Consider the following 16,766-nt stretch of genomic DNA (forward strand, 5'->3'; position numbering starts at 1 on the left):
AGGAGACCCAGGTGGGAGGAAGGAAGACCGGTTAGGAGATGACAACATGTGCCTGGGGACAGCAGAGGGTGACATTAGGTTTATAAGAGAGAGACGTCAAGAACCTATGCACAGGTGAAACACAAGGTGAATTTTCCCAATGATTCTCTCCAGCAATATGCAACCCATCACCTCCCCCCCGCAAATACACACATACACACACGGATACACACACAAGGACACAGGGATACACACTGATACACACACAGATGCACACACATGGACACGTGGATGCATACACACAGATGCATGGGTACACACACATACATGGATTCGGGCGCACAAGCATGGATACACGGGTGCCACGGAAACACGGGTGCCACGGAAACATGGACGCACACAGATGCATGGGCACACACACATATANCACAAACACAAGGATGCATAGACACACACACATAGATGCACACACACAGATGCACACACATGGACATGTGGATGCATACACACAGATGCATGGGTACACACACATACATGGATTCGGGCGCACAAGCATGGATACACGGGTGCCACGGAAACACGGGTGCCACGGAAACATGGACGCACACAGATGCATGGGCACACACACATATACATGGATACAGGCGCACAAGCGTGGACACATGGGTGCCATGGAAACATGGACGCACACAGATGCATGGGTATGCACACATGCACACAGACACACACACACAGTGGCCCATCCCCAGCTTAAGCAAAGACTTAACCTTCAGAACTTTGAGACACTCGTTGAACTCCAGTCCTTTGCTGATTTTGGCAACTCCTTCATTGCTGATGTCATTGCTGCTGACGTCTAGGAAGACCAGGGAGTGGTTGAGTCTGAGGACCTCCCCTAGGGCCATAGCCCCCTCGTTCCCAAAGCCGTTCATAGACAGATCCAGTTTCTGCAGGGTTACATTCGCCTCCAGGGAGGAGAGAGAACAGCACCAACGTCAAGGTTGCACGTGACTCACCCAGCCCAGAGGCCTTGGTTTCTCTCCCCTGCTGCCATCCAGACTGGGTGCTCAGTGGTCCCCAGGAGGGAGAGTTCACTCAGACCCTTCCCAGGGGAGGGAGTCGGAGTCTGGTCATTCCTTACCCCCTAATTAAACTGCCCCCTTGAAGTATCCCCAAAGATGACAGCAAGGCCCCAGAAAGGTGAATTTGCTGAAGTAGGATTTATACTAAAGACAAAGGCACGTCCAGGAATCGGGGAGGGATGCTAACAACGTGAGAGCACTTGATGAGGGCTCAGTGTGCACTCATTAATGGGGTCGTGAGGAAGAGGTTCAAGATGGCGGGACGTGAGGCCCTGGTCATCCTCACTGGGCTTGGGACACCACTGCCAGAGAGAGCCTTACCCGGAGACCATTGCACAAGGCCACAGTTCCCCGTACGTGGAAGTGATTCCAGCTCAGATCCAGTGACTGGAGCCCTATATTGAGGGCTAGAGGAGGAAGGGAGTCATCTTAGCACCCCCAAAATCCCAGAGAACCCCGTCTCAGAGTTGACAGATAGCCATGACATTGGGGAATGAGGACTGCTCAATACTCATTCAAAGTAAAACGCTGGGGCAGTAACTTTTCCATTATTCATTTAAACACAAAATTGCAAGATGATTCCCAATATTGGCAGTAATGTAGTAAAATAACCATACTCATATATCGCAGGTGGGAAGCACATTGCTCCAGTCTGTTTGGCAAATGTGAGGTGGTCACAGATATTTTGCTACTAATTGAATGTGTGTACCCCCTCACACAGCAATATCACCTCTGAGGCTCTTCCTAAGGAGACAGCACAGGATAGAGAAGAGTTATGTGCTGGTAGGTGATTATCATGGCATCACTTATAAAAGCAACATTCATGATTCACAGGGAAGGGTAAAGTATAGAATAAACATCTATTTGGTGGAATATAATGCAATCATTAAACTAGGTAGAGACAGCATGGAGAACAGGGGTTGTATTTAGGTAGGGAGGTTGGGATGGGCAGGGCACAGGACATCACGTGATGTGTTTTTCCTGGAGAACTTCGGAAGCAGAAGTGGCTCCAGAGAGCTTTAGGGACACTATCAGTGGTAAGTGCTAAAGCATCAGGTGTGTCCAGAAGCTGGTTAGCATAGAAGTTGCACTTTTTAACTTCAAAATATTTTTGCTTATGTGCTACGTAGGGTTGGGGAAAACATCCTGTTGAAACACATTACCATGGTTAATTTTATTGGGGGAGGGCGGATATGCTGAGGGCACTACTGGAAAGAGGCTGAAGCAATCCTGAAACTTTACTGGGTGGGAGGCATGGCCCTCAGCCCTCAGGCCCAGGAAAATGCCTTACTCTACTTCTCCATGGTCAGTGCACTGTGTACTGATTGTGGGTGTCTCCTGAGTCAACCACCAGGACATACTTTGTGTGATGTGAGCGACTCCTTATCTTCTTTTGAGAGCAAACTTTCTCCCACCTTCATCCTCTCTCCCATTCTCTCTCTCTCTCTCTCTTTTAAATGTTTATTTATTCTTGAGAGAGAGACAGAGTGTGAACTGAGGAGGGGAAGAGAGACAGGGAGACATAGAATCCAAAGTAGGCTCTAGGCTCTGAATTGTCAGCACAGATCCCGACGTGGGGCTTGAACTCAAGAACCGTGGGATCATGACCTGAGCCGAAGTTGGACACTTAACCGATTGAGCCACCCAGGTGCCCCTCCCTCATTCTCTTCTTACTCCTGCTTCCTCTTCTCTGCCACTCCCCTCACATGAGTTATGCCTTGCACACCCCATTGCTTCTTCTTTTTTTAATTTTAATGTTTTATTTATTTCTGAGAGCGAGACAGCGTGAGCAGGGGAGGGTCAGAGAGAGAGGGAGACACAGAATCTGAAACAGGCTCCAGGCTCTGAGCTAGCTGTCAGTACAGAGCCTGATGCGGGGCTCGAACCCACAAACCACGAGATCATGACCTGAGCCGAAGTTAGACGCTTAACCGACTGAGCCACCCAGGCGCCTCTAATTATTATTATTATTTTTTGACAGAGAGAGAGAGACAGAGCACAAGTAGGGGAGGGGCAGAGAGAGAGTGGGAGACACAGAATCCGAAACAGGATCCAGGCTCTGAGCTAGCTGTCAGCACAGAGCCTGGTGCAGGGCTTGAACCCACGAACTGTGAGATCATGACCTGAGCTGAAGTCGGATGCTTAACTGACTGAGCCACTTAGGTGCCCCCCACCCCATCTCTTCAATGGTCACAGAATTTACATTTTAATTCTGTTCTCACCCCTAGTACTAGTTGTGTGACCTTGAGCAGGCTACTTACTCTTCCCTTGCTTCTGTTTTATCTGCACCAATGGAGGTGGTAACCCATCAGAGCTGTAGGAAGTGATGTTGAATGCCTGGTATGATGCCTACCCACTGGTAGTCACGAATAACTGATAGCTTTAATAATAATAAATGAAGCTCATACATAGTATGATGATAACCCTATTAAACAGAATATAATCTGTCTCACTTTAATGTTGTTTGTTTTTAATTTCTGAGAGAGAGAGACAGCATGAACAGGGGAGGGTCAGAGAGAGAGGGAGACAGAATCTGAAGCAGGCATCCAGGCTCTGAGCTGGCTGTCAGCACAGAGCCCAACGCGCTGCTCGAACCCACCACCGTGAGATCACGACCTGAGCTGAAGTCGGATGCTTAACCGACTGAGCCAACCAGGCACCCCAATCTGTCTCACTGTAAAGCTGTTTTAGCTGATCTTGTGGTTTGTGAGTTGGAGCCCATCAGGCTCTGTGTGGACAGTGCAGGGAGCCTGCTTCAGACCCTCTGTCGACCCCTCCCCAGCTTGCCTGTGCACACTAGCGCGTTTTCTCTCAAAAACAAATAAATACTAGAAAAAAAGTTATTTTAAAAATTAGGGTTTTTTTTCTTTTCTTTTTTTTTTTTTTAAGATTTTATTTGTAAGTATTCGCTAGCCACAACCTGGGGATTGAATTTACAGCCCCAAGATCAAGAATCGCAGGCTCCACCAACTAAGCCAGCCGGGCACCCCTAAAATGTAGTTTTAGAGAACTTGAAAATCAGTTTTCAGATGGACTCAAATTGCCCCACATTGCCTGCACCCTTGTCCCTTCCCTCAAAACTGCCTACTGGGACCCTCTCCGGGGGAAGGTGCTGCTCGCACAGCACTGAGGGGGCGGCAGCGGTGAGATGGAAGAGCTCCGCCCTCCCTGGAGGACAGCCCGCCCTGCTGGCCTACACGCTCCGCCTCCTCGCTATATTATTGCTGTCCCCTGAGGTCGCCTCTGCCCGTTCGTTCAGGTGGCCACTGCCCCAGCTTTTCCAAGGACTCTGCTCCTGCAACCATCTCCTCTTCCTTCCCCCAATCGCGCATCTTCCCTTCCTATCAGCGTCTTCCATCCTTAGGAACCTTCCTGCCCTCAAATCCCCCATCTTTCTGCCCCAGCCTCCTCTCAGCCAGGCTTCTGCAGGGGGCCCACGATGCCTTTTAATTTTATAACAAATCTGCCACGAACCTCCTCATACGTATCTCTCTGTGTACGTGTGCGAGCTTCTCCGAGACTGTATCATAGAGTATATACTATATTCGATATCATAGAATACATTTTCAATTTTACTCGATACTGTCAAACTAATCTCCAAAGTGCCTTTACCTAGCAGCTTCAGAAAGTTCTTATTTCTCGCTTGTGTTCACTCCACTGGATATTCTCTCACTTGGAATTTCTGCAGTTTCGGTAGACGACAAGGGAAATCTTTTTGTTTGTTCTGCATTTCTCTGATTACTGACGAGCTTAGGAATTTGGCTTTCTTTTTTTCCACTGTCCATAGGCCTTGACCATTGTTTTTTTGGGGCACATGGATCTGTAGGATCTTTTATCAATATTCTGAACAGAAATCTTTTATATTATACAAATACTGAAAGTATCTACTTTCTGTTGCTTATCTTTTAACATTGCCCCATAACATTTTTTATCATAAATGAGTTTTAAACTTGTTGTTGTCAAATAAATGAATAATTTTTGTTACAGTTTATGCCCACGGTGCATATGTAATAATCCTTTGCCTCCTTGAAGTCAGCAAGTTATTTCTTTATATGTTTTTCTAATCATTTTATAGTTTTAAAAAAAATGTTTTATTTATTTAGTTATTATTTTTTTTTTTTTTGAGAGAGAGCATGAGCGGCAAAGGGGCAGAAAGAGAGGGGGACAGAGGATCCAATATGGGCTCTTCACTGACAGGCTGACAGCAGTGTGCCTGATGCGGGGCTTGAGCTCATGAACCGTGAGATCATAACCTGAGCTGACATCAGATGCACAACCGACTGAGCCACCCAGGCACCCCTGTTTTCCTAATCATTTTAAAGTTTTACTTCCAGCATCCAGGTGCTCGCTCCACTTAAAATGTGTTTGGGGTGTGGTTTACATCACTTTTTATAGTCAGAATATTCAATAACAATAAAAACCAGGAGATGCAGCTCTGACAGGTGACTGTCTGCCAAGTGCCCTCTCCTTTGCTGGCCCCTTGTCTCCTTTGGGGACTCACCCAGCATCTGGCCCAGTTGTTCTCCTCCCTTATCAGAGAACTCGTTGTGGCTGAGATCCAGCATCTTAATTCGGTAATTGTTCTGGAGAAAGAAACGGTGCAGAGAGAGGTGATTTTTGTCTTTTATGTCATTGCAAATACCTCTCTTATCTCAGGGCAGTGTGATGGAGGGCTCCCATACACCAAAAATCGATCGGGTGGACTAGAGTTTTTAGACTGAAGAGGATTTCTTGTGCATTTTTTAACTGTCGATGACTGCTGGGAGGGTCTAGTCCCATCCAAACAGCCCTGCCTCTGCTGTGGCCTTGGTCAGGATGGGCAGAGTCCAGACACTCACCAGCTCCCTAAACATTCATGTGACCTCACTTCTCTATGCCCAGAACCCCCCTCTGGACCCCCACATCTCCCAGGGCCATCTCCCACAAGCCGGGTGGCGCCCCTTTCCTTGTTTCTTACCGACAAGGCTTGGCACAACAGCTCTGCGGATTCGTCTTTGAAGTTATTTCCTGTAGCGAAGGAGGGTGTTTGCAATGCTGTCCAGACTAGGGCTCCCCTACCCTTCCGCAACCTAGCCCTGCCTGTCTCTCCCCTTTGGAACAATCAGCCACAGGAAAGGCGGCAAGTACTTAAAGCAAATATATGGGCACAGAAGAAAACAAGAGAAAAGAGGGCAACTTTTTGCCATCCCCTTTAACATTCCTTCCTCTCTCTGCCATGATAGCTTGGGGAGTTCCAGAAGTCGGCACAGCATACTCTGTGCCCCCACTGATGGCACCAACTCTTAGCTCAGCGCCTAAAGTCTGTAACATTGTTAAAAATACCGCAGGGCCATGGCCAGAGAGGGAGAAGTGAGGTACTCCCTTTGTGTGCAAAATCTAAGCTCAGTAATCCCAATGAGTAATGTCTTAATATTTGTAAAAATCAAAACTAATGCAAAACATCTATGATGAACAAAATTTTATTTTTTTTAATGTTTATTTATTTATTTATTTTGAGAGAGAGCATGCATGTGAGCAGGGAAAGGGCAGAGAGAGAAAGAATCCCAAGCAGGCTTTGCACTACCAGCGCAGAGCTCAAGGCGGGGCTCAAACCCACTAACCGTGAGATTATGACCTGAGGTGAAATCGAGAGTCAGAAGCTTGGCTGACTGAGCCACCGAGGCGCCTCTCAAAATGTTTAAATTTTAAATAAAGGCAGGATCTGACTCTGTACTTGAATGGCTAGGCCTCACTCACCTCACCATAATCTGTCCCTTTTGAATCCTATTTTATATTTAAAGTGCTGATATTTTGTTCACCACAGACATTTTTTGCATTATTTTTGACTTTGACAAATATTGCAACAGCATGTTCTTTACTTGGTTACCGAGTTTGTTCGAGCCCCTTGAGTTCTGTGACGGAGGTGCGTGCCTTCCTTATCTTACTCTTGCCCCAGCCCTGCTGAACAGTTTAAAAGATTTCTGGAAAATATATGAGATATCTGGGAAATAAATGATATAGAGACTTATCCCCAAATTTCTCCTTTAAGCCCTTAAAAATAATTGTATCTCTAGCACCTAACTACTACCTATAGTACCTAACTCTGTACCTAACTCAGTAAATGGTTCCTGAATGAATGAATGAGTCCACTGAGACACAAATACATCTTGGTTGCATCTGTACTAGTGAAATAAAATGAGACAATAAACTAGCCGATATGTAAAATTAGATTATTAGCTATACAAATTGTCGTGTTCACATCAGTGGTTAGTTACATGCAAATAGTATGGAGCTGGCTGTAAGAGAGTCGTTTGGGAAGTTTGATAAAATACAGATTCCCAAATGCCTTCCTTTAAAGATTCTGATTCAGCAGTCTGGGATAGGGCTGGGTAATTTGTATTTTTACAGAGCTTTCTGTATTATTTAATGTTATATTAGAGGTCCTAGCCAATGCGACTAGAAAAATCATTAGGAGCTTTAAATATTGGAAAGAAGAGAGAAAACTCCCATAATCTGCAGACATGATCACCTGCTGAAATAATCCAAAAAAATTCACTGACAGAATGTTAGAACTAATAAGATAATTCAGTAAAGTGGCTGGATATAGGATCAATGTACAGAAATTAGTAGCTGCCTGACATATCAGTAATAACCACTTAGAGTGTATGATAGAAAAAGCATTCTGTTCACACAGGAATAAAATGATAAAACACCTGGACCTGATATGAAATGTGCAGGATTTCTAATGGAATAAAAGCATAATACTTTATTGAAGAAGATACAAAAAGGCTTGAAGGAACAGAGGTAAACCCAGTGCTTGATATTTGGATCCAGGCACTGACCTCAACGTCCACACATTTAATCATTCTGATTGACAGATAACTTGCTGAAAGCCAAAATGGAGGTAGTACAGGGAAACAATTCATTGTAGAATTGTAACCTGGTACCATCTTCTTTTTTTATGTTATCTTTCAAATGTTTGTTTATTTTGAGAAAGAGCGTGAGCAGGGGAGGGACAGAGAGAGAGAGAGGGATAGAGAGTCTCCCAAGCAGGCTCCTCAGCACGGAGCCTCACGTGGAGCTTGATCCCATGAAATGTGAGATCATGACCTGAGCCTAAATCAAGAGTCAGATGTTTAACTGACTGAGCCACCGAGGCACTCCTAGGCCTTTTAAAAAAGTAGTCTCTACACCCACTGTTGGGCTCAAATCACAACCCTCAGATCAAGAGTCACACACTCTACTGACTGAGCCAGGTAGGCGCCCCTGGCATGGTCTTCTTAAAGGGAAATTTGGAAATTCTTTTTCAACTTTGGAAAAATAGGTATATCTTTATATTCAGTAATTTTGCTCTTGGGTGTCTATCTAGAAATACTATAACATATGTCTAAAAGTGGCATGTACAAGAAAGTTCTTTAAAAATTATTTGAAAGGTTGAAAAACTGGAAATGTGCCCCCTCCACACACACAAAGGGAGAGATGTTAGATAAACTAGGCTACATCCATACCATGGAATACTATTCAACTATCTCAGAATGAGATCAATCTATTTGCTATGTCATAGAAACAGAAGATATATTTAGAGTGAAAAAGGGGAAATTGGAGAAAAGAGCCTGATGTGTAATAACATTTATATTAAACTTATGTAAACTATTTCTCAGAATGAGATCAATCTATTTGCTATGTCATAGAAACAGAAGATCTATTTAGAGTGAAAAAGGGGAAATTGGAGAAAAGAACCTGATGTGTAATAACATTTATATTAAAATTATGTAAACTATTTCTGTATTTTCTCTCTGGATACCTTTAAGATCTCTTTATATTAGATGTATTTTCTATGATATGTTCAGGGGTGGGTTTCTTTTTATTTACCTTACATAGGACTCACTAGGGTTCCTGCCTCTGAGAATTCAGCAATTCAGGACATGTCAGCTATTGTTTGTTTAGATATCATTGCTCATCCATTCTCTTCTTCTGGAACTCCAAAGAGCTCTATTTGGTTTCTCTCTCTCTCTCTCTCTCTCTCTCTATATATATATATATAATGATTAATTCAATATCATTATATATCTTTATCTATATATTGAAAAATAAACATAATTGAAAATGTATATATAATATATAATACATAACATAACATATATAATTTTTAAAAGATTTTATTTTTAAGTAATCTCTGCATCCAATGTCGGACTCAAAGTCTCCACCCCAAGTCAAGAGTCACATGGTCTACCAACTGAGCCACCCAGGTGTCCCTCATTCTTTTATATATATTTTTTAATCTTTTCTGTTCTCTATCTTTCTTTTTTTATTTATTTTTTATTTTTTTAAAATGTTTTATTTCTGAGAGAGAGAGAAAGAGAGAGACAGCGTGAGCAGGGGAGGGCCAGAGAGAGAGGCAGATACAGAATCTGAAACAGGCTCCAGGCTCTGAGCTAGCTGTCAGCACAGAGCCCAATGCGGGGCTCAAACCCACAAACTGTGAGATCATGACCTTAGCCGAAGTCAGACGCTTAACCAACTGAGCCACCCAGGCGTCCCTGTTCTCTATCTTTCTGTACTGCAAAGGATTTTCAAGGTCACTAATTTTATTCACCTGATTCTAATTTGCTGTTGAATGTATCCGTTGAGTCTTTAGTTTCAATGATTATATTGTTTCCATTTCCAGAAGTTCTATTTTGGGGAGGTCTTTTAAAAAACAGTGTTTTTGTTCTTGTGTGTTTTTATTTCTATGTTCTTAATCATATTGAACATAATTTACTGTTGGGTGCAAGATATCTGTTTGCTTCACAGTTTTAGTTAATTAATAATGTTTCTATGCAGTTGGAAGATAAATTATATGGTCACCTCATGTATATTTTATTTCTGATAATTCTATTTTCTGAAGTTCTGGAGGGTCTGATGCTGCTACTTGTTAGATTCTGACAGCTCTAATGGTGTTTTGTTTCCTTGTTTTGCAATTTTAGACTTGTGAGCCCATCTTCATTAGAGCTTTATCTGTGGGAATCCCAAGTAGCCTGGAGCCTGGGTCTAGAGGTCATTCCTTCAATGAGGTTTTCTGTTTGTATCTGTTGCATGCCCCAGGGTATTACCAGTATAGGACCACTTAGGTTAATTTCTTAGGGGTTTCTGGACCCTAAAGATAGTTAATTCAAACCATAAACTTGAGTGAGGACAAGTCTATGGGTGCTAGAGTTCTCAAGTGACTTTTGTTTTTCTGTGAGAGAGACAGATAACAGACTAATTAAAAAGTGAGTGTACAATAGGGGTCAGGTAGCAATAAACGCTGTTAAGAAAAACCAAGCAAGGGAAACAGGATAGTGATGGTGATGGAGGGGAGGGGAGGGAAGTCCCCTACCTCAGGAGATGACATTTGAGCAGGAGCATGAATAAAGCAAGAGTGAGCCATGCGGATATCTGGGGTAGAGACTTTCAGGCAGAGGCAGGGATGCTTCTGAGTGAATCAGAAGTCTCTTGTTCAGGAGAACCAGGAAGCCAGCGTGGCCACAGGGAGGGGGAAAGGATGACTGGAAGGGTTTGGCAGGCGTGGACACAGTTTTCTGGTCTCAGAACTCAGAGGGGCCTGGTTTGACTCGCTTAGACCCTGGATTCTCCCTGCCTTTGCCCTTCTCTTCTTCTTCTTCTTCTTTTTTTAATGTTTTATTTATTTCTGAGAGAGAGAGACAGCGTGAGCAGGGGAGGGTCAGAGAGAGAGGGAGACACAGAATCTGAAACAGGCTCCAGGCTCTGAGCTGTCAGCACAGAGCTTGACGCGGGGCTCGAACCCACGAACTGTGAGATCATGACCTGAGCTGAAGCTGGATGCTTAACCGACTGAGCCACCCAGGCACCTCGCCCTTCTCTTCTTTTCATCCCTTTGTCCTCTCCCACCCTTCCACGGGCTCACCTGAAAGCTGGAGGTTCAAGAGCGAAGAGATATTTCTCTGAAGAAATTCTGAGATGGTGCTGGCTCCCTTCAAGCCAAGATCATTGTCGGAAATATTCTGAAAGGCAGGAACACATTTATGTGTGTAAAAATCCCACCGAAGGGCCCTACTAACCAATGGTGTCAGTGTGAGCCTTACTTGAGGCTTGTACCAGGGAGTAGGGCTGGCAGGGGGAGAGGAGGAGGGGAGAAGGGGTGGGAAGGACTGGGAAGAGCAAAGGAGCAGCCGACATGGGAACTCAGCTTTCCGAATGCCTGGCTGGGGGCCCTCCTACTGGTCTCGGTTTTTCTGAAGTTGGTTTTGGTGACTCCCCACCTCTCCAGTTTAGCTCTAGCACTTTGGATAAGCACACTGTACATTTATTTTTTGAAATCCAAGAGAGTTTTGCTTAGAGAGTTTGGTGTAAAGCAACGGAAAAATCAGTTTAGAGTGATTCATCGTTGTAAATTCCATTCACTGATTGGTGAAGCATGAATGAATCTGCTGGGGACACACGGGGATACAAATGTCCTTTCGGGCTAGCGGGAGGGACTAGCATATAAACCAGCCATTATTATCTTAATAGTTTCTCCCTTCTCTGTTTCCCATTTTTTGGTGGTAAGAATAGACTGAACACAACATTTACCATCTTAATCATTTTTCAGAGTATAGTTCAGTGGTGTCAAGTACATTCACGTGGTTATGCGACTATCACCATCATCCATCTCCAGGCATCTTGTGTTTGATGAAAGTATTTCATGTCTTTATTTTCCTTAAGTCCACATTACAGTGACTATGCAGAAGTAAGGGCTTATAAGGTGCAGACAGAATTGGTTTCCTGGGGCCACAGGGAACACAGCTCCCCTCCCGCCCCACCCCACTGCCAGCCTCTGATGTGTAGCCCTCCTCTGAGGAGTCACATCTGGAGGAGAGGGCCTCCAGGCTGCAGAAAGCCGGCAGGGGCTCGGGCAGGGGCCTCTGTCCTGTCTCAGGTATGTTCCGGAACCCAGGCGCGGTGGTGGGGATCGGCAGAGCAGGGCACAGTACCAAGTCCTGCAGGTAGTAGTTCTCTTGCAGCATCTCCACCAGGCTCAAGGTGCCCTCCTCCATGATACAGTTGTCTGCCAGCTCCAGGGTGACGATGCTCGTGTTGGACTTCGGCCACCACCAGAGGAGGGGGAGAAAGACAGAGGCAGTTGGCGACCTAGTCAGTTCCCTGCCCTTGCCCAGAACCTGTCCTCTCTCTGGAGCATCCCAGCCTTTTGGGAGGGTACGGAGATGCAGGCTAATAATTCTGGAGAAAGCACAGGGACAATCCATCCCGCTGAGATTTGCTAGCACAATATGCCTATTTTGGGCACCTCTACCAAAGGGGGTTCTGCAGGGGACTCTAGAAAGGGGACGTAAAACAATGAAATCCTGGGGCGCCTGGGTGGCTCAGTTGGTTAAGCGCCTGACTTTGGCTCAGGTCATGATCTCACAGTTTGTGAGTTTGAGCCCTGAGTGGGGTTTTGTGCTGACAGCTCAGAACCTGGAGCCTGCTTCAGATTCTGTCTTTCTGCCCCTCTCCTGCTTGCACTATGTCTCTCTCTCAAAAGTAATAAATAAACATTAAAAAAATTTTTTTGAGTAAAAGAAACGATGAAATCCTTAAAAAGTGTGGGGCACAGGGATGAGCTAATCAGACTGTAGCTCTTTCTCCTGGAGGAGAGAAGCAGTGATCTACTCTAACATTAAGGAGAACTAGATGCATTTAATAAGCGTATTTAAACATAAAGCATTTACTGTGCCTGCTGCTTTCAGGGGTCTTTCTTCTAGTTTAGGCTCTGGCGTATCTGGGACTTTCTTTTAGTCAGGACGTTGTCCCAAGGCTGTTTGGAAGGACCTGGCTTTCAGTCTTAAATATGAACATCTAAGCTAGTCAGCATTCCCACAGGCAGCAAGGCGAGAGGAAGTGACTTGCAGCATGAGGGCCCTGGGTCAGCTCTAATCAGGACTGTTATTCTACCCTTCCCCACCTCGGTTCTGGTGCAGAGAGGTACAGAGAACAGACACGTCTTGGGATTTGAGCTTTTTCAAAATGCATCAAGCAGTGGCAGAGGCAGCCAGCGGTAAGGAGCCCTAGCCTCGGGCAAAGGGGAAATGTGACAGCTCAGATAATGCAGGGTGGAATGGTCCACCCAGGACCTTCACCAGGTGCCTTCTGGCCTCCACTCTCTGAGGTGAGCAAAATTCCATTGTGCTCAGAGGCAAGGGGTCAAGGCTCAGGTGACCAGGTATCAGTTAGCTGTGCCCATAATCAGGGGTTGGATGACCAGGAGCAGAGCCACCCTGGGGACCAGCACGGTGTATGGGCCAGCGGGAAGGAACCCGCACTGGACCTGTCCATGTTCATGTCACACAGGCCAGTGGCTGCTGGTTACTCTTTGTGCCAGCTGCTGGAGAAGCCAGGATGAGCAGAGAACGTCCCTGCACCCTGCCAAGCGTGAGGGCGTCGAGGCAGGCAGGTGAGGGACGGAGGGGAAGCATGAGGTATGGCCACTACTATCAGTGTGCTTTTAAGCTAAGCCAGGGAAACACAACACATGCAGAGTTAAACAGTACAAAAGATAAAGAACAGTTCAGGGGCGCCTGGGTGGCTCAGTCGGTTGAGCGTCCGGCTTTGGCTCAGGTCATGATCTCATGGTTTGTGGGTTTGAGCCCCGAGTCGGGCTCTGTGCTGACAGCCAGCTCAGAGCCAGGAGCCTGTTTCAGATTCTGTGTCTCCCTCTCTCTCTGACCCTTCCCTGCTCATGCTCTCTCTCTCTAAGAAATAAATAAAACATTTAAAAAATTGTTTAAGAACAGTTCAGTACCCCAGCATGTCACGGTGATTGTCAAATTAGTGACACAGAGAATCAGAGAGAAAGAACCCCCCTCCAAACAGAAACTGTTGTTACTAAGAGACAAGCAACCCCAGTGCTGAGAGAATTGCATTATCCAGTTTTTTTTTCCCCATGAAACTTGTGAGGTAATGGTGCATTCCTAACACCTCATTAATCAGTCTTTCAACACTCAATAAATTTCAGGATGGCTTTGTTCTTTCTCTGTTCTTCCCCTCTTTCCTCCTCCCTCCAGAAAGCAGCACAGTCTCACATTTCCCATGGCCCCTTAAGGGCATGTGCTAAACGCAAATGCTGTGATATTTCCCAAAATGAATGAGTGTTGTTTTTTTTTTTAAGTCAAGCTTTCTCTTTGCTGTCCTAAACGAACCAGTGTTGTGCTGACATAGTTTTTGTTACATAATCTGTTTTTCTGAGATGGAAGTTGGTTTGTATACAATCAATTATAATTATATAAGGCTATGATGAATTCAAGGTCAAGTCCTTGATTGCTCATGCCAAGCTGAGAGAGAGAAACAGAGAGAGAGAGAGATTGAGAACATTATTTCTGTGGGAAAACATGATTATTCTACAGTGTGATCTTTTAAGAATTGCAACATTGCAAAAGGCAAACATTGAATAGAATAGCTCGGCAGTGAACCCATTTATAGCAAAGATGAGCTTTGGAATTGAGACCCAGGCTGGCGTTTTGTATTATGCACTTGCATTAGCGACCAGCCCAGCCACTCACCCGGGGTTGTTGCCTTTGCTTCCTAAATCAGAAAGTGCATAGATTTCCAAAGCCAAGATCCCTAGTAGCCCCCTTCCCAGGAGCTAATGGGGCATCCATGCCTGTTAGGTAAATCAACTGGCGCTTAAGCAGAGCCTAGGGCAGGGTGGGCACAAAGCCTGCGATTTAGGATCCTATGGGGGTTGTCTCTGAGTCTTGAGCCCACTACTCTGTCAACCCCTGCCTCTACCAGTCTTCATGGGCCCCCATTGGCATGCTCACCACCAGGGCTATGGCAATAGCCCTGGTACCACTGGGTCCCAGCCCATGGTGGTTGAGGTTCATGTAGGACTCCTCCATGTTCCGGATAAAGTAGGAAACGGGCACTACGCCCACCAGTTTGCAGGCCTCCAGGTATAGCTCCCTTTGTCCAGTAGTGAAAAGTTTCTCTGTATCTACACAAAAAGATGCAAGTGGATGAAGTGGGGTCTCCCTTCCACCTTTGCTTTGTCTCCTCTAACCCTGGGCCAAGTACACTTCTGTCTGGTGTCCCCTTTGCCTGAGGATATCCCTATGGGTGTGTGTGCCGGAGGGCAGCTCCAATCGGGAGGTCAGCCAGAAGTGGGAGAGGGAGACCCAAATTCCAGAAAGCCCCAAATGGTCATTTCCCTTTGGGTAAGGGATAGGACCCCTGGTTTTAGGCCCCACGCCTCGCCGGGAGAAGGAGCAGCATGCCCACCCCCACCTGCCTGTGATGCCCACATCCAGGACTGATTATCAACGTTGTATAAAGGCCCAGCTCTATTGTCCACCTTGGGATAGCTCTGAAAGGCCAAACAGACTAAAAGCTGATTTGTGATGGTTGAAGGAACCCCCATTTGTTTTAGTTTTACTTCCATTGTTGAAATGAGAGCCATGAATAAAGCTTTACTAAAGATTTAGAGAGGTTCCAACTTAAAAAAAGAAAAACAACCCAGTAGGACTGAGTGGGCTTCTCAAGATGGCAAATCACCGCAAGATGGAGAGACCTCCCCAAATCAGGTGGAAACAAACAAACTTGTATTTGAATTAATACTTGTCTTTCAAAGACTTACGTGTCATTTTTCCTCACAAAAAGGTCTGTCCTGTTTACTTTACCAATGACGAATCTAGCCCCAAATCACACACAGCTTCATCAGTTCTAACACCAGCTAACAGAATCGGGGACTTTACCCCTCCATTCCAAGCTCTTGGGGCCTTTGTTCCTTGGTCTTTAGATGTGCCTGGCTCATGGTCAATGGGCCTCCCTGGATGCCATATGCCCTCACAGCTGTGTCCTCGTTAAGTGAGTCTCTTGGACGGCCGGGCTTCCCATGGCTAGCTGGGGTCTAAGTGTGCATCTGTGATCCCTTTGGATGCCAGCGCCTTTGGCCAACCCACCTTGGACATTTTCCAAGGCAGACAATGTGAGCTTTGCTGGTGAACGGACAACTTTACAAGGAGGTTCGCCCTGCAGGCCCAGCTACTAACTGGCCTTCTCTTTGGGATGGTCATAGGGTGGGCTCTCTCAAGCGTGGCGCTACTGACATGTTGAGTTGGGTCACTGTTGCAAGGGGCTGTCTTGGGCCATGAATGATATTTAGCAGGATTCCTGGCCTCTGCCAGTGAGATGCCAGTAGCATCCCCTCCCACCCCCCCATTTGCCGCCCAGGGTACAAAATCGCCTCTGAGCGAGGACCACTGTTGCATAGGCAAAACCACACGTGGCAGGTGAGCAACTTCTGCCTTCTCTCCCTCTTCTGGAGCCTCACCGCCAGCTTGCTTCCACCAGGGCTCAAGTCTCAGGCCCGCCCAGGGAAGCCTTCCCGGCCCCATTCCCAGATCCTCAGCACCAGATGCTAGAGCAGCTGGGCCCTGAGTTTCCGTCCCAGCACGGCCTAGCTGCTGGTAGAGATTCTTGTTTGCCAAGGTGGGGTAGTAACCCCCCACCTTTGTCCTTGGCACTAATCCTGTTCTGCTTCATTCCACTGACCCCTTCTAGCTGTAGTTGTTATGGTTATAGTTTAGAGGCAGCTTGCAATCGTGTTATCACCTGTGGGGAGCTGGGGGTGGGTTGCGGGGAAGATGGGACAGAAGCAGAAGTTTGGGACAAAACATCCCGTTTCTATCTGCCACCCCCTCCAACCAGGTGAAAGTCCGTGTTGAAAACAACATCAGCGCATTAGTGGCAGCC

The 16,766-nt window shown here is 46.0% G+C and overlaps 1 protein-coding gene across 7 annotated transcripts in view; it reads right to left on the reverse strand.

Moving 5' to 3' along the window:
• LRRC74A (leucine rich repeat containing 74A) overlaps nt 1–16,766 on the reverse strand; it is a 45,103-nt gene that overhangs the window by 13,785 nt on the left and 14,552 nt on the right. For 5 of the 7 annotated variants that reach the window (XM_077750827.1, XM_077750825.1, XM_077750822.1 and 2 more), the window contains exons 3-9: nt 14,837–15,009; nt 12,011–12,118; nt 10,945–11,041; nt 6,016–6,065; nt 5,560–5,641; nt 1,380–1,465; nt 747–941 (exon numbers count right to left, since the gene is read on the reverse strand). In XM_077750827.1, the coding sequence (XP_077606953.1) occupies nt 747–941; nt 1,380–1,465; nt 5,560–5,641; nt 6,016–6,065; nt 10,945–11,041; nt 12,011–12,118; nt 14,837–15,009 (791 nt within the window). The remainder of the gene's footprint in view (nt 1–746; nt 942–1,379; nt 1,466–5,559; nt 5,642–6,015; nt 6,066–10,944; nt 11,042–12,010; nt 12,119–14,836; nt 15,010–16,766) is intronic. The other 2 variants (XM_077750824.1, XM_077750826.1) reach the window with 2 other exon arrangements.

This window comes from Crocuta crocuta, unplaced genomic scaffold (genome assembly GCF_008692635.1).
Source record: "Crocuta crocuta isolate KB4526 unplaced genomic scaffold, BGI_CrCroc_1.0 scaffold186, whole genome shotgun sequence".
In the NCBI taxonomy this organism is placed as follows: Eukaryota; Metazoa; Chordata; class Mammalia; order Carnivora; family Hyaenidae; genus Crocuta; species Crocuta crocuta.